At 48.7% G+C, this 23,735-nt stretch overlaps 2 protein-coding genes across 9 annotated transcripts in view; both read right to left on the reverse strand.

The window, feature by feature from the left end:
* Positions 1-517: 517 nt before the first annotated feature.
* LOC133933391 (probable ribonuclease ZC3H12C) lies at positions 518-13,356 on the reverse strand. Of its 2 annotated transcripts, XM_062380478.1 has the most exons (6): positions 13,128-13,356; positions 5,615-6,500; positions 5,324-5,463; positions 4,976-5,210; positions 4,467-4,573; positions 518-4,250 (listed from the first exon to the last, which is right to left on the reverse strand). In XM_062380478.1, the coding sequence occupies exons 2-6, from the start codon at positions 6,430-6,432 to the stop codon at positions 2,644-2,646; spliced, it is 2,907 nt and encodes a 968-aa protein (XP_062236462.1). In that variant the 5' UTR covers positions 6,433-6,500; positions 13,128-13,356; the 3' UTR covers positions 518-2,643. The 2 variants fall into 2 exon arrangements, with proteins under 2 accessions (XP_062236462.1, XP_062236463.1); XM_062380479.1 differs by lacking the exon at positions 13,128-13,356 and having other exon boundaries at positions 5,615-6,549.
* Positions 13,357-13,940: 584 nt separating this feature from the next.
* Positions 13,941-23,735, reverse strand: part of LOC133933387 (mitogen-activated protein kinase kinase kinase kinase 4-like) — a 30,810-nt gene continuing 21,015 nt past the window's right edge. For 2 of the 7 annotated variants that reach the window (XM_062380466.1, XM_062380463.1), the window contains 16 exons: positions 23,171-23,440; positions 22,620-22,720; positions 22,257-22,396; positions 21,994-22,088; positions 20,807-20,985; positions 20,550-20,658; positions 19,924-20,232; positions 18,568-18,685; positions 18,122-18,292; positions 17,895-18,038; positions 17,615-17,749; positions 17,392-17,492; positions 17,129-17,278; positions 16,877-17,036; positions 16,627-16,766; positions 13,941-16,472 (listed from right to left, as the gene is read on the reverse strand). In XM_062380466.1, the coding sequence (XP_062236450.1) occupies positions 16,389-16,472; positions 16,627-16,766; positions 16,877-17,036; positions 17,129-17,278; positions 17,392-17,492; positions 17,615-17,749; positions 17,895-18,038; positions 18,122-18,292; positions 18,568-18,685; positions 19,924-20,232; positions 20,550-20,658; positions 20,807-20,985; positions 21,994-22,088; positions 22,257-22,396; positions 22,620-22,720; positions 23,171-23,440 (2,406 nt within the window). In that variant the 3' untranslated portion in view covers positions 13,941-16,388. Of the gene's footprint in view, positions 16,473-16,626; positions 16,767-16,876; positions 17,037-17,128; positions 17,279-17,391; positions 17,493-17,614; positions 17,750-17,894; positions 18,039-18,121; positions 18,293-18,567; positions 18,686-19,923; positions 20,233-20,549; positions 20,680-20,806; positions 20,986-21,993; positions 22,089-22,256; positions 22,397-22,619; positions 22,721-23,170; positions 23,441-23,735 lie in introns of all 7 variants that reach the window. The other 5 variants (XM_062380467.1, XM_062380462.1, XM_062380464.1 and 2 more) reach the window with 4 other exon arrangements.

The following is a 23,735-nucleotide window of genomic DNA, read 5'->3' on the forward strand; positions in this document are numbered from 1 at the left end:
TCTTCAGGGCTTCATGACGTCTCTCTAGGGCTCTAACCCGGAAAGAGTTCAACATGTCTGCGTGGACATTCATCAAGGACAGGTGTGTGAGTGTCTCTGGCGTCACGTTGGACCGTCACCATGGTTTCCAGCTGGAGGAGCTCTTCCGTAAACAGCACGCGACTTCCCATGTACCATGATGCATTGCATTGTTTACATAATAAACATTCGTTTTTTATTTATAATTTTTTTAAATTAAAAAATCCCCAGGTAAGAATATCTTTGTGCGTAAATAAAACAGAAATATTTGTTCTTAAAGTTTATATAGTATTATATTTATATATCTGTTTATGGGATGTTTGTCCTTCCAAGAGAGGGTGGTGCAGCACCTGTCTCCAGTGATGCAGTTCAATTTGATAGAGGATAAGATAAGATGATCAGCAAGTAATAAGTAACATGCAATACTTTACATAAAAGTATTACAAATCTATGAATGTATAGTAAAGTGTGTGTCATCATTGAAACAAAAGGCTTCTCATAGCAGTACTCTCTTTAATGAACAGCCACAGGTACAGTTGAGAATCTTACAAACAGTTATGCTGTATTTCTACTGGCAAAATGTAGATCCAGTTTGAAACAAGGGACTCTGTATAGATCTATAACATCTAGAGCAAACAAGTCAATTGATAATTTATTATTACCGTTGATGGCAGAGTGCACTTAAAAAAACAAAACAATGTCGGACAAAGCTTCCTGATCCTACAGAAAACCAGAAAGCATTCTGCCCTGACTTGAATATGCAGTTAAAGACGGGTGCTTCTCTGAACACTAACACTTTATGAAACGAAATATTAACAAAGAAAACATTAACAACCATGTTTGTGTACAAGTTAACCTAGAAGCATCTAAACAGCGAGTCTGAAGTACCACAGATGGCTCCTAAATGCAAATACACAGCTTTGTACACAACTTAAATACATGCAGAAATCAAAACAAATCAAAACATGCTTAACAGTTAGCTGAACATAGTTCAGAGTATTGGATGTGTCATAAGCACAATGCCATGAAGAGGCATTACTTTGGGCCCACGCTCAGGTGCCACGCTGACACACGGTGTCAGGAGGCCAGAGAGGAGGCGCTTCTTCAATACACACAAAGGTTCCCTCATATCAACAGCACGTGTTGTTGTACACTCAGTCGACAGTTGTACAATGTGACACGTCGGACAGGAAAGAAACCAGTGGGCTTTACGTAGCTGGCTTGTGATGAACCGCACGACGAGCTCAGCGTCCACGTCAGTTCCGTCAAGCGGCCATTTCGGGCTCAACTCAATGTTGCAGACACTCAAAACAGCCGCCGTTAAAGATGGACTCAAATGTAAAATTGAACTCATTACACACTGTTGGGGGTCTGTCCCCTAAATTAATGATTTATAGAAATACTTTGCTACTGACAATAAATCAGTTTGATAATGTGACTTATCCAAATCAAGGCTAAAACAGAAACTTGAACTAATTCACTTTCATTCTCAAATGGGCCGTCTTGTCCCGTCAGCCAGTGAAACAAAACAAAACAAGAGGTTGATAAATAGTCCATGTACTGTATAGAACATCAGCGACTTAGTTCATGATACAATTTGTATCAAACAAGGTTTTTCTCTGTCTAGCACGGATTCAGCTGGGATCTGCTACAGACAGCGGTGGTCGCTGGTCGCCGATAGCACAGCAGGGGGGAGGGGGGAGTCGGTTAAATATATGTACAGTACGTGCACGCTCCGCTCACTGGTGTCGAGGTCGATCCCCGTCTGTGGCAGAAACCAGAGCGGACCCGGAATAAAGGGCCAGAGAGAGAGAGCGAGAGAGAGAGAGAGAGAGAGAGAGAGAGAGATTGAGTTAGAGAAAGAGAAAGAGAGAGATGTCCCTTACTAAAACTAAGGTACACACGACAGGGTCACCCATCTCTACAGCTCTGACAGAAATACTGACACCGCCTCGGACAAGACGACTTCCCCGACATGGAAAAAAACACACGACAGCTGCACAGCACACAGGAAGAGGTTAATATAATACACAGACCTTTGTCTAAATAGTCGTTTGAAACAGACAGGATTTCACAACGGAAAAATGTGAAGTGAAGTTTGAATATTTACGACGCTTTCGTCAAAGCTGTGAATAAAATCTGGTGCTACACCACTGCTTGACTCGAGTCTGAGAGGAAGTTTACAGTGCACATAATGGGTCATAAATGAAATAACCCTTCATGTCAGTCGCTTCGGATATTAAACGAACACCTTAGGATCGGGGCTGTAAAATAAAAAAGTGCCTTACAGCATGGATGCAGTCCTTCATGGGGAGCTAAGAAAAATTAATTATAGAAATGACAATCGAGCTCGTGTAGAACAATCTTCTCAAGTTGCACTTTGTGTAAAAGTCACAGATTTCCACTCCCTCTCTCCACACGAGTGAACTTAGTTGTCTCTGCACAGTGACTGAGGCTGGGGTTTGGATTATCTTCAGCAACTTCATAAGACAAGAACATGCTCTCCTTGCAGACAGGCCAGAAGCATTCCAGGAGTCCACAATGCTGTCAAGAGTTTTAAAGGCAAATTCATTTTTGTCTGCTGATGCAAACGATGGTTTTTATTTTCTTAGTCTCCTTCATCCCTCAGTAGCCCGTCTGGGCCTTCTCTGCCAGGATGGCGGCCGCAAGCTGCTGGGGGTCTGTGACGTGGGGGCTCCTGGCCATCACCCGGCTGACCAGCTCCGAGGGAAAGATGTTGCACAGGTTGATGAACACTTTCTCCCTCACGTCCCCGTAGCAGCTGTGTGCCGGGGACTCCGAGTGCTGTGGCATGTAGGAGGGAGGAGCGTGGGAGGGCAGCGTCAGGTGAGGGCTGTGCGGAGCGTAGGGTGGAAGAGGGCTGCTGGATGAATGAGACGGGTGAGGGGGGTGGGCGGGAAGTGGCGGGTGATTATGGTAATGTGTCGGGGACGGGTGGAGAGCTGGGTGAGAGGAGTGGTGCTGGGCGTACCCGTCCTGCGCCCAGGGGGGGGTGTGCCAGGACGACTGGCGTGTGTCTGGGAGGCTCTGATAGGCTGACGGCTCGTATCTGGACGGTGGCAGCGGCTGCCTGTAGTACGTGTCCCAGCTGGGCAGAGCTTTCGGTCGGTGGTGATGGTGCGACGTGGAGAGATGCTCGTACAGATGTGAGTCTGACACACTCTCTGCTCGAGTGGGGGCCAGGCAGCGGCCAAGAGGAGAGCCAGGGGGGTGAGGGTTGGGCTGCGGCAGAGAGTGGTAGTCGCCGGGGCAGCTGGAGCGTGCGGCCAGCGGCTGGTGCTGGAGATGGGGGGGTAAAGGGTACAGAGGACGCTTTGGAAGAGCCTCTGACGGCTGTTGATCATGAGAACAGCTCTGCCCGCGTGTCATGCCCAGGTGGTAACTGTGAATGCTGGTATTACTCGCGTGGCTGTGGGGGATATTTGTGTAATCGGCCGGGTGGAGACCACAAAGTTCATGGTTGGTTGCAGCGTGATGGGGATACAGGCGGCTGTGGGGGTTCGCAAAATGGATGTTGTCTTCCAGTAAGGTGTCAGGGGGGCAGGCTGGGCACGGCCTCTCGCTGTACGAGTCGCAGCTGCTGCCGCAACTGGTGCTGCTCTCGCTGCCGCACTCGGAGCCCGCGGAGCCGAAGGAGCCCGGCCGCAGGTCGGTGTCGTTGGGGAAGCGACAGTCTGGGCTCCGTCTGGAGGACAGGCTCAGGCCGGAGTAGGCTCGCGTTACTGAGTAGTAGCTCAGGTCGGGGGACTCACAGTGAGGGTAGAGGTCGTGGCTTGGGGCTGGGAGGAGACAGTGAGGAGTGACGGCTCTGGACTGGTGGTCCTGGGGGAGGTTAAGGCTGGATGGGGGCCCCCCCGGGGCCGGGGACATGGTGATGCAGCTACTGCTGCCACTGGAACTGCTACTGCTGCCACCACACATACTGCTCTTTTGGCTCTCCAGCCTCCCTTTAGCCAGCAGCTTCTCCTCAGCGTCGCTGTACGACAGGGCTCGGATGCTGGGGTCCGACTGCCTCTTCGTGGCCCCTTTCTTTGCCTCAATGCTGCCAGCTGGCACACTGTGGCTCTTCACCAGCCCAGCGTCGCCCTGGTTCTTCACGGTGACGCAGGTCTTGGCGCTGGCTCGCAGCTCGTCGGCCACGGCTCGCTGAGGCTGCGCACCTCGCTCCGGGTGGTAGTACTTACACTTGTGGCCATAAGTGCACTTTTTTCCTGAAACACAAAACCAGAAAGTCTCATTTTAATAAGCATTACAGCAAACATTGCGTAATACGTGTCAATATGTGACCTGGGAAATTTTTCAAGCACTTTGAGACACAGTCTAAACACAAACATCAGGTAACATCAGAAGGATTCTAATTTCATTTAACTCATTTCCTGGTGCACATTTTGATGCACAACATTGTGTGTGTTTGTGTGTGCTCCCACCATATGGACAAGGCTGTTTCTTCTGCTCAGGCATGATGGGTCTCTTCCTCAGGAAGTTGTCTAAGGAGGGGCCATGACGGCCCAGAGGGTCGTCTGGGGGCATGAACCTGTTAGAAGGTGACAGAGAGGGATTTTGCATTAGGGCTGCTGTGGTAGTCGGTGGCACCGGTGTTACACGGTGTACAGGCACCCATCATATAACTTGCCTCCTCGTGGGTCAGTGGTTAATGATAATGATGATAAGGATAATGTTGTTTCAGTTGCTATAATTCCTTCAGTAAATAGTTTGAGGGAACAGGAAAGTAAAGAGATGTAGACAGAATAAAAGAAGACGTAATTCTGCATCGAAAACCAAGTGAAAGATGTGAATTGTTGTGGCTTTTGTCAAATCAAATCTTAGTCACAAATAAAATCGCTCATATTTCATTCAGTTCCAACTCTTACAGCTCTTACACCAAGGTCTATCACTTTGGACAAAAGCTGTCCCTCACTAACCCCTCCCGTCCTACTTGTCATTGACGAAGGAGTACATGAGCAGCCGCTCGTCGATGAACTTCTTCCACTCGGGCCTCTCGTTAGCCAGGTCCCGGTAGTTGTCGTTGGAGACGATGATGCCGTCTGACTCATACGCCAACTTGACAATGAAGCGGTCGTCATAGCAGACCACGCGCCGGCCTTGGACGCGCCGCGAGGGAGTGAAGACCAGAATCTTTTCTTTCTCCAGGCGACGCAAGATCTCCTGATCTGTGGAGGTGGGTGGGGCGTGTTGCAGTGAGGTTACAACAATCTGCACATACCGTGTATGTGTGTGTGTGTGTCTGTGTGTGTGATTTTGCGTCACACAAAGTCTCACTGACCTGTTATGGGGGCATCGGGCCGGGACTGCTCCTTCCTCCATGCGGGCACAAACACTGTGATGTCATGGTGGCCTCGCTCGAGGAACCAGTCCACTGCCAGCTGGATGCCCTGGCACGAAAACACCTCCTTGTTCCCGTGACTGCAAGGTGGAAAAAGGCGGAGGGTATTAGCAAATTCATGTTTAGGGGTATTTAGTTGGTGTCATTTTACAGTGACTGAACTGAACCACATTGAATAATCCTGCAGTAAAGCTGTAATCAAGTGAAAGTCAGTAACTGGTGCCCGCTCACCTCATGGCCACATTGCTCCCGTCCAGCACAATCGGCCGCAGGTTGTCCTGGTCGCACACAGGGTCCGAGAGACAGGGCGAGTCCGACCTCTGGCTGTCCAGCAAATCAGAGCAACCGCACGAGGATGAGGAGGATGAAGAGGATGAGGCGGAGGCCAACGATCCGGCCGGCTGCTCGCTGTCCGACTTGGTGCCCAGTTTGACCAGCTCTCCCAGTATGTCGTTGATGAGGGTGTCCGGGCCCAGCTTGGACAGCACCAGTCGCACCGTCTCCTCAGAGTAACCCAGCTTCAGGGCAAACTCCAGCTTAGCCTGGTACTCCTTCCCGCCAGCCTCGGACGCCGGCCTCGATTTGGAGGGACTGGGCCGAGGCTCGGGGGGGTTCTTACACGGGGAGGCGGGTGGGGTCTGTGCAGGAGTATCAGGTTCACGCTCTGGTGAGAGTTCAGGTGCGGGCTCGGGAGGCCCCTCGGTGCCTAAGTCCACACACTGTGTACGACAAAGTGGCTGGTGGGTGTTCTTAGTGTGAGTGGATGCTCCCTCTCCTCCATCCGGGTCAGGGCCGGCAGCAAGGGTGGAGCTGGAAGAGGAGGCCGGCTCGCACTCGGCGTCAGGCCCAGCACTTTCCTCCGCTGCGGCCGGCGGAGGGGAGTCGGCGGTGCTGCTGCTACCGGAGCTCTCCCCCTGCTCCTCCATAGCAGGGGCTCCGTCAGCGCCGCCAGCCTGCCGGTCGGCCCCAGCTACGTGGAGATACTCCAGATCCGGTTCCGGGTCGAGCATGTGGCCGGCCCCTGCCTCCACATGGTCCTTCTGACCCATGGATCTGTCACAGACATCCAGCACACCGGAAGATGGATGCCCTCTCACACAGCTGGAGTCATTGGTGTCTAAAGAAAGAGAAACATGAGAGTAGGTGAGGAACGTGATCTCACATCTCCTGTGACCACACGGATCTCACTTCCCAGCTCTATATGCAAATACACATGGACGTCATTTCTGTTTGCAAAGATCAAATGATGTTGATTCAAGCAGGTCAGGGTTTACAGACTGTGTCTGTATTTGCATTCGGCTCATACGATCATGTAGAGTCAACAATTCGTGTCATTTTAGGGAAACCAGACTCTTCACTTTAATTTCCCTCGGTATTCCCCCCCCCCCCCCAAGCCATCATGAAAGTCTGAGTCATCTTTTTCACGCGGGCTCTGTCTGGGGCAGTGGCTGAGGCAGACACAAAGAGTCTGAGGGGGCCCCTCACCATAATTAATGGACTCCCCGCTTTTTGGGGGGAGAGTCTGGCCGCAGAGGGTTGTTACTGGGGGGTGGGGGGGGGGGGGGGGGGGGCACACCACAGCACATTAATCTAAACGGAAACAGGAAGAACTGTTGACAAAAAAAGAAGACAGCAAGCCGTTAGCGATGAGCGCGACCATCTCCCCCCCCCCCCATCTGGTAATTAGGCTCCATATGCTTCTTCCCACCAGGGTGGCGGAGTTTCTCATTAAAGTACTCACGGCCTTCCGGGGGCCAATCACCGCCTTGCATTCAGGAACCGAAGACATGGGCTAATGTGATTGGTGCCAAAGGGTTAGCTGCACACAAATTACAGGGAGAAAAGTTAATCTGGGAGCGTGACGAACATCTTCATCTGCAGGAGCGTGATTACAGGCCCACTGGACTCTATAATGTTATTATAGAAGCTGTTTAAAAGTTACAGTATCTGAGGTTGTGTTTTACGGGGCTTAAATCCTCTTTGTACGTCATCAAACATCCTGGTTGTGGTTCTGAAAACAGGAGGGGGGGGGGGGGGGGTGCATTTTACGAAAAAGCCGCTTCCTAGCAACGTGGCCGGGGCGGCTGTTGCTAAGCTACAGCTGTTGAAAGCATTCTCCAGTTGCAAATGCCAAAACAGAGGCTGCAGCGTTCAGTGGTGTGTGTGTGTGTGGGGGGGGGTCCCCTCACTGGGAGCCAATAGGAAGACAATAGAGGTGGAATTGGACTGGGAGTGTGTGCACTGTGGGCATTAATGGTGCCCGTGCACACGAAAAACACACACACAGTGACTCATTCTGCTGTGGAGGGACTAATTTCACCTTCTCTATTAAAACCACCACATCCAAAGTGCATTTCCACTCATGCTTCTCACACGATGTTACACCGATGACTCCGATCAATCGATATTAGTAATGAAACTTCTGATACCTGGTCACATCTACTCTAACTCTAGACAATGAATCTTATTATGTCCTTGCACAGATACTTCTTTCTCCACAAAACCACGTTCAACTCTTCGTCGCATGGTCTTGAAAATAAAATATTAAACTTCAAAAACTTCAAATGCTTCGTCTCGCCATGTGAGAGTAAGTGAAAAACATTTAATCCCAGATCAGTTTATGATTTCATCCTTGGGCCATACACCACCCCATCGGAAACTTTCATGGTAATCACCTCTGTATTTTTTGAATAATCCTTCTGCCACACAGACGGATGCCAATAAAAACTTATCCTCTTAGGGGAGGTAAATTCATATACAACAGATAACAAGTGCATGATGGGAAAGATTCAGGACAGGAACAATAAAGTTGAAAGGATGCTTCAGGGTTTTCAGGTTTGTTCACACAGACCCTGATGCATCTCATTTAGGGCTGAATTATTAAAATGCACTGTAAATTTTAACGTTTTAAATTTCTTTTTATGCTTTAAATCTTCCTAACTCGTTTTGTATTTCGAAGGTGGTGCAGAGAAAGAAAGTTCACTGTTTGAGCCCCCCCTCGCCCTCCTCGTGACCCTAAGTGTGAGAGATAATGGATGGATTTGCTCGAATGTCTCTTTTGTTTATGGTTAAGTTTTAGAAAACTATAGACAAAAGCCAAGAGGCAAAGGTGATGTATTGAAAAGTCTCAAAAGATATTAACGACTAAAACTGACTAAATTTTAACGTACAACACTATCGATGGGACAGAATATCCATATTTAGTCATTTGGTAACTGCTTTTTTCCAATTTCACATTGATCTCAGTCCGTTTGGTCACATTCTTTCCACATCTAATCATAATCCTGTTAAATGTGACTCTTTTCATGGTTCGAATTTGAAAAGGAGACAAATCGTCTGGTGTGGTCCCGGCTGTGGTGAGTGATGCATTCAGCCGCCAGAGTTTCAACAGACCAACGGCAGAGCCAGTGACCTCCTCGCTCCATCTCCAGACCTGCGGGGTGAGTGGGTGCATCTTTCAAACATCAGCTGAGCGGCTCCCACACACACACACACACACAAACACACACACCACTGCGGCCTTTGATGGAGGCAGTAATGAATATGTAACACAGTCCTTACAGAGCTTTGTATGTGGGAGCTTTGTGTAAGTGTGTAAAACTGAAGAGAGAGAGTGAGAGGAGGGGGTGAGGGGTTATGGGATTGAAGGAGGGGGTTGGGGTGGGGGGGATGTCTGGCGGTACATCACTGCACCCCCGACACTGTGCAAAACTTTATGTTAAAAAAAATAGGGGGAGGGGGGGGCTGTCCCAGGCTGAATAATAAGCTGGGGGGGTGGGGGGGAATATTATCTGTGTGTGTGTGTGTGTTTGGATAGGCTTTCCCCGCCAGCCGCAGGGGAACAGATGTCTGCTGAGCTGTACTCGCAACTGGTGTTTCCCCCCCCCCCGCACACACACAAACACAACAAAACACACTGCACCCCTGCCTCCAGACGGCCAATGGAGCAGCAAGAAGGACGCAGCGGGGGACACACACACACACACACGCACGCACGCACTCTCTCTCTCTCTCTCTTCCTGAGCCAAACAACCTCTTGCATCCTTCACACAAATTCGACCCAGATTAAAAAACAAACAAAAAGAAAGCTTGCTTTTTGTTACCCCCGCCCCCTCCACAACAACACAACCCCACCCCCGACCCCCTATCATCACAGATAACACCGTTTGAAATTCAAACAACCCCAGTGGCAGTGGAACAGCTGCAGGCAGGTGCAGCACGTCACGTTGTGGTTAAACTGACAGTTCAGGTCTCGACTCTGCACCGCTCGGCCACAGTGTCTCACTAACTGCATCTTCTCCTCCTTGTTTTACGTTGTAAATTCAAGGGGAGTCGAGTCATTTGAGTTGCGTCAGGGATTCATGAAGCTGCAGACCCTGCTGGTTTGGAAGCAGCAACCTGTCATGCAAGCAACACTGCCTCAGCACAGACAAGGGTTTTAAAGAAAATCACTCAAATGACACAAAAAAGGGGAATTTCAGTGTCAAATTTGATATGAAGCAAACGAGTGGGACTTACCAGGTTTTAAAAGATCAGCAAAGAACCGAGAGAGGCATGTAAACTCATATTTAGATCCTCAAAGCAAGAGAAAAACAGTGCAGCTGTAAGTGAGAGTTAAAATTTCAGCAGCATCTAGATCCAAGGATGATGTAGCTGCAGGTGGAGCTCAGAGCGACTCCAGCCTCCGTCCTCTGCGTCCGAGTGTCAGTCAGAGCTCACTCTTCTCTTTCCTAGTGGAGCAGGAGAAGTTGGACAATGAGCAGCAGAACAGATGGAGCAACAATGTCTCCCATTCCCTCGTTTAGAGTGGCTGCCCCTCCGCCCAATGAGAGCGCGGCGGCCTCACAATGAGGCGGTGGAGGCGAGGGGAGGAGGCGGGGAGTGGCTGTGGGCGAATGCCTTGCAACACCCAGTTTCCCCAAGGCACGCGTACTCAATGTGCACCACAACACACACACAGACACACACACACACACGCACACACGCTGCTCGGTCTCAAAGGGCTTCCCCTGTGTGGCCGATGAATCAACGAGGGGCGGGCGGCCGAACAATGGAGCCTCACAATGGGAGGCCGGGGAGGGCAGCTGCAGGGTGAGGGCTGCTGCTATTACGGCCCGGGGCAGCAATAGAGAACACCTGGCTACAGAGCTCTACAGTCAGACTCCTCTCTTTGTCCCGGGCTGGGGGGGGTGGCAGGGGGTTAACGTGGAAAGAAAGGGCCAGGGCCGCCTGAAAGAGCAGAGGGGCCTTTAAGAGAGTGCAGGGGGGAAAGAGGAGAGTGTGGCCCGGCTGAAAGGGAGAGAAAAGGACGACGGACATCAAAAAGTTTTACGTCTAGATGAGGATGAGGAGGGGACCTGCTCCTCTTTGCTCTGGCACACTTAGGCCAGATGACTCGGAAGCACAGATCTTTGGCTTTCTGTCCTCTAAGGGGCCATGTGCAAATACAGAGGATTTAAATCCTTTCACTTAATAAATCCACATTAAAATAAAATCCTATAGAGTAATGTTCGAGCTTTTGCACCAAATACGATGCAAATACACATTTGAGATTAAACATAGAGGACCGAGAACTGGCTGCAATAAGGGAATGGAGCCGATGAAGAAACAACAGGATGGCTCCTATACTGGAATGAATCTAATTTATATATACAAAGCACTTTACTAGTCAGAAATCTGAGCCAAAATGGGTTAAATAGTACTAAAAAGATGAAGTTGAATTCAGACCTAAAGTCCAGAGGAAGCACAGTTTGAAAAATGTGTCTTAAAAGCCGCTTAGAACTCTGGAAGACGTCCGAAAATGTGGGTTCCTTTGAGTCTTTCGGGGTCATACACGTTCGCAACAACAGGATCATGTACGCAGCACTCGACTGGAGGCGCCTGGGTAAAGGAACTGACGTGTAAGAGGAAACCTCCTCCATAAACTAAGACTTAAACACCCTTCAGACTGTATCTAGGGCTGGTGAGACGTCAGCATGTGATGAAGAGCTGTGTGTTTTAGTTCAGCTGGAAAGCAACGGCCTGATTCAATAAGGATGTGTCGTGAGTCAGATCAGGGCATCGAAGCACACACACACACACACACACACACACACACACACACACACACACACACACACACACACACACACACACACACACACACACACACACACACACACACACACACACACACACACACACACACACACACACACACACACACACACACACACACACACACACACACACAAACACAAACACAAACACAAACACACAGACAGAGGAGCGCTCTGCGGCCATCTGTCGCAGCAAACAGGTGTGTGTGCAGCAGCAGCAGGGTGATCCTCTGTCTCTCTATGGACGCTGAGAACACCGAGTTCCACAGAGCTGAGGGTCGAGTTCGGCTCTGCCAGACGAGCAGTGAGGATTTGTCGGGGATTCCAGCGAGAGTGAAAATAAAGCTCGGCATGTGTTGTGATCAAAGCCCAGACTTCTGGGGCCAAGCACGCAAACCAATATTCGGGAGTCAAACATTTCAATAAAACGATAAATCAGCTGATCTGCACATTTCCAAAAACGGCCAGGGTTCATATTTTACAGTGTTAAATTAATATAAATGAACATAACGACAATTAAATATGTAAACAAGGAAAAAGTTCTTATTTAACCTGTGATCAGATTCAAGATAAAGTCTAGAAACGCATCAGACCGTCTGAAGTAGTTTTCCTCGTGGTCCAGAAGAGAGCGCTGATTATAAGCTTGATGTGTTGCGTAGTTTTATTGCTACATAATGTATATATATATAATACTATAAAAACAGACACTAGCAAGCGAACAAGAGCGGAAGATCTCCACGCCAAAGCCTCTGAAAAGCGGCGTGCGATACATTTTGTGTTTTAGAAGAAAGCTAATGCAGTTTTTCGTCCATTACCAGTTCAAACCTGATATCGCACAATATTCTGCATTGTTTAACTCTGTAAATAAACAGGGCAAACTTAAACAAGGTTTGTGAAAGACTATTATTCTGGATCGGATTCATCAGGGAGGATGAAACAAACGTGGAGAAAGATTTACACGTGTTGTAACCGACCCGGGTCTGTGGGCAACAGAAGGAGACCTCCTGCCCTCATGACCTCTGACCTCTCACTCTCTCTGACCCCTGGAGGATGAAGTGGGGACCTCATGGCAGCTATCACCAGCTCAGTCAAACCAGTAAGACTGAGGAGATGCAGAGGCTGAGGGCCTGAGGAAGGGTGTACTGCGAAAAAAAAAAGGAGTAATTTGATTTGTATTGACCTAAGATAACTGCAGTTTTTGCAAATCCATACTAGTCAGTGAAACCCCAGCGGAGTGAAAGGAGAGGACGGGATTAAAAGCCTCATGGGCCGGGGGCAGACAGCTGCTGGGACCCCCACCTCCACTAGGAGCTGCTCCTGATCTGCTGTGGGGACGGACAAAAGGTGGACACGGGGACACTGAGTCCCTTCATGGGTCCAGCAGGGAGCAGAGGGAGCCTGTGTTCGGCTCGGGCCTCCTTGAAGAAACCGCCTTCAAATCCCCCTCTTCCCGTGAAACATAACATGCACATCCCCGGTCGTGATGTCAGAAAACACGCGAACTGTATCAGGGGTGGGGGGGGGCGTGCACGGCCACCGCAGAGCCAGCCCAGTCACGACCTCCCTGCAGCTGCTGCCCTACACCAACCTGCGGCTCCTCGGGAGGAACGAGTCCGATCCGAGGTGCGCGATGTGCGGCCACTCACCTGCTGAAGAGCCGCTGCCGGAGCCTCCTGCGCCTCCCGCTGAGCCGCTCGCTTCGTCTCTGTGAGAGGAGAAAGAAGCAAGGAGGAGAAGATGTGGAGGAGAGAAAGGTTCGCGTCACATCGTGGCGACGCAAAACATCCGGCGGGATGTGCGGCGTGACCCGGCCGAGCTGCGGTAAGCTGGCGGGAGTGAGCACTTCCGCTACGGCTCTTCACAATAAGAGCAGACGCTGTGAAGGGTACTTAGTGCTTTTATTTGGAAAAGGACATTTCCTCTTAAGCAAGCGACCTGAACGATTAGACGTCATCATTTCCTTAAAGCAGATTTACTAAGATCCTAATACTATTTAAAATTGTTTTAAATGAACTGTTTCCTAATAAAGTTTCCTAGAATGAACTTTATAAATATGATATCTCGATATATTCTATTTTTCATGTTATTTTATCTACCTTTATGTATTTTGTATACTTTCATATAGTGAAAGGTACTTTTATGTCTTTTTTAGTGCTGTCAATTAATTTTTTTATATTTCATTTTTTTATATTTCATTTTTTATCATCTTCATCATTCCTCCGTGGTGGTTCAGGGGTAAATGATGCTGGTCTTCACAGGTGACTGACCGGTCTTCAGAGAAATGAATTGGCTCTTTGACGGCCACGTTGCGTGGCATCAAAGTTTGATTCTTGATGGCCTGATATAAATTTCCCAATTTTGGCAACGCTAGCAGTAATAAATAAGCCAACACAGTAAAGTTATGCTTCCAAAGACAATACAATTTTACGAGAACAGTTTTACAAAGCGTGACACCACACTGTAAATTACTTCTCATTTTATTCAATGGAAAAAAAAAGACCTTCAGGAAAATACAGTAATTCCCATAGTACACACAGAGAGGACATAAATTAGAGAGGCGTGGCAGAGAGACGTTTGAGGGGAAACATGTCACCTGGCGGGTGGAAAACATTTTCCGTCCACGCTGCCACACAGCCAGGGGCACACTGCACTAAGCAGGATGTAGAGGAATCAGTAAAATCACACTCTGGACTTGCGTAGCGTGAGCAAAAGTCAATTATTCCTGTACACACACACAAAAGAAAAGGTCTAATTGATGGTACAAAAAGGGAATAATGCAAAATACAAAAACAGGGTAAAACTCCGCCCTCGAAATAAACCATAAATATTCATATCGATGCACATTGGTTTGACAAAACAATTGCTTCTGTAAACATTTCCAACATAATTGCATTAAAATTTAAAAACCACTGCAGTCGCATAATTATCTGAAGGGTTACATAATAAAAATCGCAAGAAACATGATTAAAAACTAAGTCCAAGTTAGAAAATATGCTGCTTGGTTCTTGTTGTCTGAAGTGGTTTCGTAACACTGCTTTTAGAACGTGTGATTTGTCTTCCCCTCCTCGCTTTTACAAGTGAGAGCATCTTGTTCCTGTGTTCCGCGTGAAGGCGCCACCCGGCCTCGGAGCAGGAGCCCAGAGTCGAGTCGACCTGAAGGAGGTGAAATTCATCCCATTTGTTCATGTCACACAGACGCAGGAGCCACGGGATGATGATCTGACAAATTTAACGGTGAAATGAAACCGTCGGGTTCTAGAGGATGAGTGAGGGAGAGAAATAAAATGAAGAAGTAAAATACATTTCAGGGATGGAGTGACGCTCCGGTTAAATTGATATTTTCCATCCAGACTGACTGAAAAAATTTAAAAAACAAGAGGTCCAATAGTGAATCACATGGCTGGTTCAGACTTCCGACCCTAAATCTACACGTCTTGGCTGTTCACGGAGGATGTTTGGGGTTTATAAATCGGCTTGAGCCCCTTTCCGAGGCAACGTTCAGCTGCACTTTAATACAGAGTGTGGAGATCGTGGACCTGATCGCTCCTTGATGTGGAGTGTGATGTTCAAGGCTTCTCCTCTGCCCTCTTCAGTGGCACCTGTGCACGCTGCCTTCGTTCCCTTAGCGCCACTTCTGCCCGCTGGCGTCCATGCTACGTTAACGGCCACCTGCTAATCCTGCATGTCTAATTCACAGTTTATCCTAGCCCTACTAATGTCTGGTGTTAAAGGAAAATAATTCCACCCGACGACGTCACATTTCTGGGTCTGGAAAGCCCTGAAAAATACCACAGAGGACGATGAACAAGGTGAACTCTTCCTTTAAAACTCATCTACAGGTGTGTTCTTATGCTTCATGTATGTGCAGCGAGTCACATAGAAAATATACAGTGTATTAAAAACAGGGGCTAATTTAGTTAATAACACCAAAGCAACATGCCATCAGAAACAAGGGCTACTTCCGTCCCGACATAACCTACAGTACGTTTGAGGCAATGTGGTAAAAGTTGAGAAAGTGTTGGTTAAACCCGGGGGAGGTCGATGTCGTTAGTATGTACACGCTGATAATCCAGTACCCTGTGTTTAATGGATACATCAAGAAGGTCCCTTAAAAAATCTTCACTTTAAGGAGGAGAAGGCAAAAAAGTGAAGACGCAGGCAGATTTACAAGTCAAGCATCTTTTTACGATAGTAAATCGGTGACTGTGAACGAGTGTGTTTTCGTGACATGCTTGACGTGGAAATCTATCACGGAGGGAATAGGAGTTTGTTTCTAACCCGAATAGGACCTTGGACTAAGCGCAGCCACGTACGGCGGAGATCGAGGCTGTGGCTTCAAAACTACACCGGCGGTCGCGTTTAGCCTCTTTAACGGGTCCCTTCAGTCAAACGCACACATTGTCAGTCATTCACATGCTCAGTGTTGCCTCCGTTCACACACACACACACAATGCAAAGTTTTACTATGACACATAACAGGTTTCATCAATCGCCATCGACAGGCGACAGAGCTGACGTCCCGCAGAGGAAGAGGGGGAGGAGTGGGTGGAGATGGGGTGAGGAGAAGCTGGAGGCTGGTGTGGGGGGTGGGGGTTCTGTCGGCGTAATACAGTTTACGGACACTAGGACAGAGACAGAAGGATCCTCCACACACACACACACAAACACACACCCCATCCCTCGCTTCTTTTCATGATTATAGGCCAATCCGTTGTTTGTTTGCCCCGAGCAGACGAGAGCAAAACCTTCTCCCCCTCCGCAGAGATGCTTCTCCGGCTCAGGCTCGAGGCTGCTCTCTTCTTCATCGGTCATAGTCACAATCGTTGTCTGTTGGTCGCTGCTTGGTAATGGTCACCTTGTCGGCTGGCGCTGTGGGGTGTGTGTGTGTGTGTGGGGAGGGGTGACGGCTACCAGCTCATGAGGGAGGTGCGTCCCAGGGTCATGAAGTACACCTGGCTGGCCCCTCCTTGGCGCACAGAGGCGAAGAAGACCTGACAGAACAGTGCACATGATTTACATGAGTCAGTTGGAAACATTTAAAGGTTTTTAATGAGGCAAAAGAACACGTCAAAAACACTAAATGTTATTTATCTTAAGTTGGAAGTAAAGACTTTAGAAAGGCAGAGAGATAGAAAGCTTCCTCACCTTGTCGTTCCGTTCACAGAGGAACTTGAGTCTCTGAGCTCTCTTGTGCATGAAGACCCCGTCCAGGTGGCCCGTCTCCACAGAGCGGATCTCTATGGCCTTCTCGCCCCAGCCCATGATCTGGTTTGACCTAATGTAGGCTGGGCATACACAGAGGAGCAGTTTTTAGGAGGTGGCACAGTTTCCCTAGCTCACACTGATATGGCACAGAGCTGAGAGGCAGAACTTAAATCAAACTGAGCCGACTGACCCACTGAAGTTGGCATTTCTCCCCACTGCAGCACCACGTCCTTGGTGATGCGCCCGTACGTGTTGACGTAGACGCCCTCGTCCTCGTAACACACCAGCAGCTCGATGCCGTCGGTGTTGGGCAAGATGATGATGGCGTGGCACTGAATGCTGGTCTGGATCTGAGGGGAGGGGGGGAGGAAGACGCGTTAGAGAAGGAGAGCGAAGGGTGTGAAAAACAAAGGTATGATGAGCGTCTCGGCCGAGCGCTTACATGTGTGGGCAGGTAGATGTCGTAGACGGCACCGGAGTCCACATCCACAGCATGGAAGCCTGAGCAGGAGCCGTAGATGACCTTTAACCTCTGACCCTCCTCCACCGTCAGGTCCACCAGCAGAGGCCTGTGCACCAGGTCCCCAAAAGACTAAAACAATGGGTTAGTTAGTTAGTTAGTTAGTTAGTTAGTTAGTTAGTCAGAAATAAAAATGTAATCATTCCCCCTGCACAGACCTGGATCCATCCCAGAACTACACTTACCTTAAAGGCCATGAATTTGTGGTAGGGCTTGGGCGCCCAGGCGTACACCTCCACAGCATTCTTCAAGGCCAGCACCAAGAATTTAATCCTCTCATACTTCACTGGAATGAAAAAGAGTCAAGAGACGATCGTGAGTGAAAAGAACCTCCACATAGATCGAGACAAATCTTTGGGAGCGTTTTTCCTTCCAGGTTGAAGAGTGTTGACAGATGAGGGAACGTACCGACTTTGTAGTGGACGCAGCCTTCCAGGTCGCCCACATTGACCCAGCCCTGCTTCTTCTCCACCTCAGGGTCGTTGTGCAGGATCTTGTTCCTGAGCCACGACAGGTAATACACACGCAGCTTGTTCTTTTTACCTGCAGGAGGAGGGAGGTGAAATTCAGAGGGAGAACGACCTCAGACATATTGGCCATCTCTTAATACTCCGATACCTAAAAATCCAAACCTCCATCACTACTTCTACATAACATAGGAAGGGTTAGCCACAGGTAACACATGTACCTGATATGGTGACCAGGACATTGAGTCCCTCCAGCACATCCATCTGTTGGATGCGTCGTCTGTTGATCAGAGGGTAAACCTTCCCCTGACCGCTGCGGTCCAGCAGCATCAGACCGCTCTCCGTCCCCACCAGCAGGTTCACCCCTGAAACAAGCACAAACATCAGTTCCCAGTGGTTTCAAGCAGCACTCGGCCGTATCACAAGCTTATTTGCAACCTATGCTTACCCCAGAGAGCAGCACACAGGATCTCAGAGTTAAACCTCTTCTTGTACTTGCGAATCTCTGGCGTGTCGCTCGGCGGGCGCGTGTTCACTGGGTTGACGTTGACCACCGAGCCCTTACGGGACGGGTCGGCCTTCAGCGGGTCCACCAGGCGTCCGTCCAGACCAAATGCAGCTGAAGGGGGGGGGGAAACAGAGGGGGGACGTGTCAGATATGATGTCACTACACCCTGTACTTAAATCATTTGTGAAAAAACTATGCTGTTGACATTTCCTTGCATAACACTGTGAACGTCACCTGAGCTCAAATGTCTCAACATCATTTCTTTTTCAAGGCTGCAGAGAAAATTCGCTCCTCCTGATAAAAACACCCTCAAAGAAAAGAAAAACATCCTTCCTTGCTTCATCCCGTCATCAGGGAACTGAAGTGGCTTCACAGTTTTTAATTACCCATGTTGTTGAGGGAGCTGCCGCTGGATGGGGAGATCTGGAGAAGGCGCGGGTCGATGAAGGGAGTGAAGGAGGAGGAAGACTTGTGTTTGGACATGGAGTTGCTCTCTGACTGGGACTGGGAGAGATTTAAAGCATTTAGAAAACTATTCATGTATCTTGGAGACAACACAACTAACAGATATGAAACAGATTATTTATTCGGCCTTCGGTTCAAACCAGGAAATAAGAATTTGCTACATTTATTTGCCAAATATAAAACTGACTGACTTGATTTAAACTACAAGAGCAACAGGCCTGCTCTGTTTTGAGCACATGAGTTACAGTTCTGCCTCTGGGGGCTCATAAACAAAACTGCATCTAGCAAAACTGTTTTCAATCAAACTGCATTTTTTTGATGAGACAAAACAACTGGGAACACAAAGCTGGCAGTGAGATCTGGGGTTAGAAAGAATCCAGTGAACATGCAGTTGTGTTAGTCGTTCTGAAGCCAGAGAGGACAGAATCGTTATCGGAAAAAAACATGTGAGACAAGAAGAAATGTGTTGATGGGAAATGAGTGATGATTAAAAAATGAGCTGCTGTGAAATGTTCAGAGAAAAATAATCTGCTCCTAGTAAAGCACAGAGAGAAGAGAAGGGTTAGTCCACCACCCAAGACGTCTGCTGTTTGCGTCACACCACCAGAGAAGCTGTTATCTTGATTAATCCTGAAAGATAAATGTAATTTCTACTCTGCAAGTATAAATCTGCAGAATTCCAGTCCAAAAACATTGAAGTGCCACCACCACCATGCCAACACCGCAACTACTCCAAATAAACACGGCTCAGAAACACTTTCTTGCGGTTCACCCCAAAAAGCCCCAGTTTTAGTTTTCTTCCATGCCCTGACCGTGCTCTACCACCAGGAGGCCCCAGTGTTAGCAGTGCAATGCAGTGAAGTTCAGGAAGAGGGAAGGAGGCTGCAGCCAGGAGACTCCCACCAGGTGGCAGGCAAGACCAGAAGGGGGCAGAGGAGAGCTGGAATGAAGCAGGAGGGGACAGAGGGAGGGGCTGGGAGTGCACCAGCGAGGCTCAGACCAACAATAAGGGAGTGGACGGCAGGTGTGAACAGAACTGAACAAGAATAACTATTAGAAATAATTTGAGGTAATTGCACTTGCAAGTGATTTATTTTATCGAGCTTGAGGCCTGTAAAATTGATCGTCAGTTCCTCACGATCTTTGACTCAAACTGGATAAAAACAAAAATTTTCATCGGCCGGTTTCTGCAATTTACTCCACGTCTGAGCCTGTTCACCTGCTGCAATCCATTCCTTAATAGTTTGTCTCAGTGATGTGGGGGGGGGGGGACATACCTCTATGGCAGTGAACTGGTCCAGGGGGTTCTGTGGGGACATGGCAGGACTGGCATGGCTAGATGATGAGGGGAAGGAAGGGAAGGAGGGGAAGGAGGAGGAGGAGGAGGAAGGGATGGTTGTGGAGGAGGAAGAGGGGTGATGGCTCTGCTGGATAAGATCTGGCAGGTGGTGAATGCGGCCGGCAAAGCCGTTTTTCTCTGGCGGCCCGTGGATGGGGGTCTGGCCGGGGCCATGACCAGAGCCAGCCGAGGAAGAGGAGGAAGAGGAGGATGAGAGATTGACCAACCGCTTTATGTCAGCGGTGCTCTGGAAGCAAGAACAGGCACACTGTGGGCTCGAGCAAGCAGGTGAAGAGAAGGTGGTGGTGCGTGTTGGCTGCTTCGTACTATCCTTTACTCAACTAATCCAGACATTACACATTCTATAAACTCATCTCTGCAGACCACCACTGCTGTGCACGCTGCATCAACACAATTTAGAACAAAGTGCAAAATGACAAACAGAAAATGATGGAGAATGAAATGACAATGACACAAAAGAAGAAGGAAAATGACATTTCTAAAAATATGCAAGTAGAATAACTTGCCGTCTGAGTAAGTCAGGTTTAGGTCTCTTCCTCTTACCTGTCTGATGACCAGCGTGCCGTCCTTGGAGGGCGTGTTTGCCTGGTCGCTCTCGGAGTCTTCAAGCAGCATGGTCTTAGTGGACTCTGTCTCCCCGTTGCTCATTCTCCTGCGGAAGCCATGGGAATATCTGACGTCCGTAACCAGACCAGAGTTAACAGCCAAGCAGAGAAGCCATGCAACACTTTGCATAGTAAACATGAACGCAGCAGATAACCGAGGCAAACAAATAGCATCATCATCGCACTACTGCCTACCCAGCTTTGGAGTCCTCGGTCCCGGAGGTGGACTCCTCTCCAGCCTCCTGGTCCACCTCCTCGTCGTCGTCCTCATCAGTGGTGCCTGAATCCTCGCTTGAGGAGGAGTAGTCGGTGACCTTGTGGGGGGGCCGCACATCGTCTACCGCACGGAGCTCTTTGGCCAGAGCAGTCAGGTCCTGAAAGGAACAGTAATGAAGTCTTAGAAAAACAAGAAATGTAATATTTTGTTAAAACTACACAGCAGGAGCCTTGAACTCATCCTTTATTACTTCATAGATGTTCCTATAGTCTCTGATGTCTAGGTATGTGTAGTATTTTCTCACTTAATTTAGCCCTGATTGGGGAATTTAGAGTGCAAATTAAAATAATTGTTGGCCCTGAAACCTTGTTGGACCCGGGCTAGGACTCCATTAAGTCCAAGTTGAACAATAAGGTGAGTTTAGTGGCATTAATGAGGGTTAGTCCTAAGAAATATAAGTGTCACTCATTGCTTTGATACCCATGCTGCCCTCCGCTTGTTTTCACTTGCACACTCTGACTAATGCAGACTTTTACGGTCAGTGACGAGCAACACAGGCGGGGATACGTCCCTGCCTTGTTGGACAAAGCAAGTGGGCCACAGTTTATCCAGCAACAAAGCCAGGTGAGATTAGGAGCCATTCTGACAAGTACGAGGAAACAGGAGGGGTGTGTTTGCATTCAAATGTGCTTGCATTCATATCCAGGCTCAGGAAGCAGCTGTGGGGGGTTTAACCGTTCTAGGGGCGTTGTGCGTTTTGTTGATGACAAGCAATGAACTGTGCAGGCGTGAGGGACAACGCCAGCAGAAGGCAATGACATCACAGGCAGAGGGGACGTAACCAGCAACAGAATTATTGTATTAATGCTCCTCACAAAGAAGATACGGCCCCATTTAAAAAAACTTATTGTATAATGCAATGAGTGGAGCAATGGTACAAGCACAGCATCGGTGTGATTATGTAATCTCTTTTAACAGGCTTACCACATCAGCCTGAGAGGTTCCCCGACAATCGGATTCATGTGATGTTGCACACATCAGGTGGTTGTTTAATTAGAGTAATAGAAAATAGAGATAAAACACAAGTGGGGAGGAGGGGTAGAAAACAGTTTTCACATTCAGAATCATACGATAGTAACCAGTACTCTGGTGAGGGGGGACTTACGGCTGGTCGAGTGGGTCTTGCGAGGTTCTTTTCATCTTGCTTCTTGGGAACGTTTTCAGGTCGCTGGAGAGGAGACCCTTCAGATTTGGAGGAAGCTTTGAGAGGAGAAGGAAGAGGATTTAGCGCGGCGACACATAACAGCTGGCTCTGAAACAATTTCAGTTGCCTGTATTGGAACCACCACAAAACTGTCATTACAGTAATAATCATAATTAAGTAATGAGCAGTGAATAGAGTTAGTGAAATGTAGCTGTGTACAGTACCAGGGGACTCACAGCGTGGCCTGAAGCGGTCCCCGGAGCTGGCCTGCGAGCTGGAGTTGGAGGAGCCGGAGGAGCTGCCACTGCCCGGCCGGGGCTGAAGCTTCTCCACCCGGTCCCACAGCGGGCGCTGCTCCACGTTACTGTGACAGGGAACAAAGGCTCATTAACAAGCGCAAGAAATAAACAGTAATATCATTCAGAGAGGGATTTGCTACAGTGATTTCAAGGGAGTTCACAGATAAAAGTCTCCGGATGCGGAGTGGTAATGTTCCAAAAATATTCTAATTTCAAACGTTTGCAACCGCCTTAAAAAGTTCATAAACAACTGCACAATCCAAATGATTCTGAGGTGTCTTTGCTCACCTGCCAGCACTCCTCTGTCCACCCTGGTTGCCAGGCTGTGATGGCAAAGGAGACTCTCTGCGTGACAGCACTGGAGACCTGGATGTTGTCCTCACTGGTACCTGGAGGAAACAGATTCAGATGTCTTCACACACAGTGGCAGCTACAGACATGAGCATAACCACTGAATTACAGACGATCTGAATTTCATTATGAACGACAAGAATTTAAAGCTGCCTCACATAATCAGATAAACCTGATATCTCTCCTAGGAAGTATCACTGATAGCAGAACCTCTCCAGCTTGAGAACCATTCACAGAACAAATTTAGGTGCATGGCTGTGTAACAGCCTTTGAATTTTACTTTTATAACTAATTTGTGGGCCTAGAATTCAAAGTATATTTAATTCAATTCGACCTATATTAGTTGTGTTTGAAGTTGATGTTCAACAAATGAGACTGAGCACAAAAACACAGGTCTTTGTGAAGTGACTGAAATGAGAGGAGGTGAGGGAGGGAGGGAAGAATCAAGGTCAGGTCGGGAGCGGGGGAGGCCATTATCGACTCCTTACCTTGGGAGGCACCTCCTCGCCGCTGGCCTGGTGCTCTGCCCTAGTCTGGCCCTGGGGGAGTTGGAGGGGAGGTTGGGGGTCAGTGCGTGCGTGCGATGATGGGTGGTGGTGATGGTGGGGGTCCTGGGAGCGCAGGTGGAGTTGTGCAAAGCTAGAGTTCACGCCGCCGGGCTCGCTGAAGGACTGGGAGCGAATGACCGGAGGAGGAGGAGGAGGAGAGGGGGCGGCGCTGTTGCTACTTTTTAGAGCAGCCAGGTGGGACCACAGGACCTTTTAGGGAGTGAGGGAGGGAGGGAGGGGAGGACAAGAGGGGGAGGAGGAGGAGGAGGAGGAGGAGGAGGAGGAGGAGGAGGAGGAGGAGGAGGGGGGGAGGTGGAACAAGCAGACAACACAGTGAGACATGAGGGAAGATGTGTGTGGCTTTTCACATACAGGTGCTTAGATAAACTGGGTTCACATGCAAACAGACAAAGCACAAAACAACACGATGATGTGTTTCACTCAGATTCTCTGATTAATGTTAATACTATTTATTAGTTTATCGTTTTTATTAGTTAAAGGAAAA

The sequence above is a fragment of the Platichthys flesus genome, chromosome 22 (assembly GCF_949316205.1).
Source record: "Platichthys flesus chromosome 22, fPlaFle2.1, whole genome shotgun sequence".
Taxonomy (NCBI): domain Eukaryota; kingdom Metazoa; phylum Chordata; class Actinopteri; order Pleuronectiformes; family Pleuronectidae; genus Platichthys; species Platichthys flesus.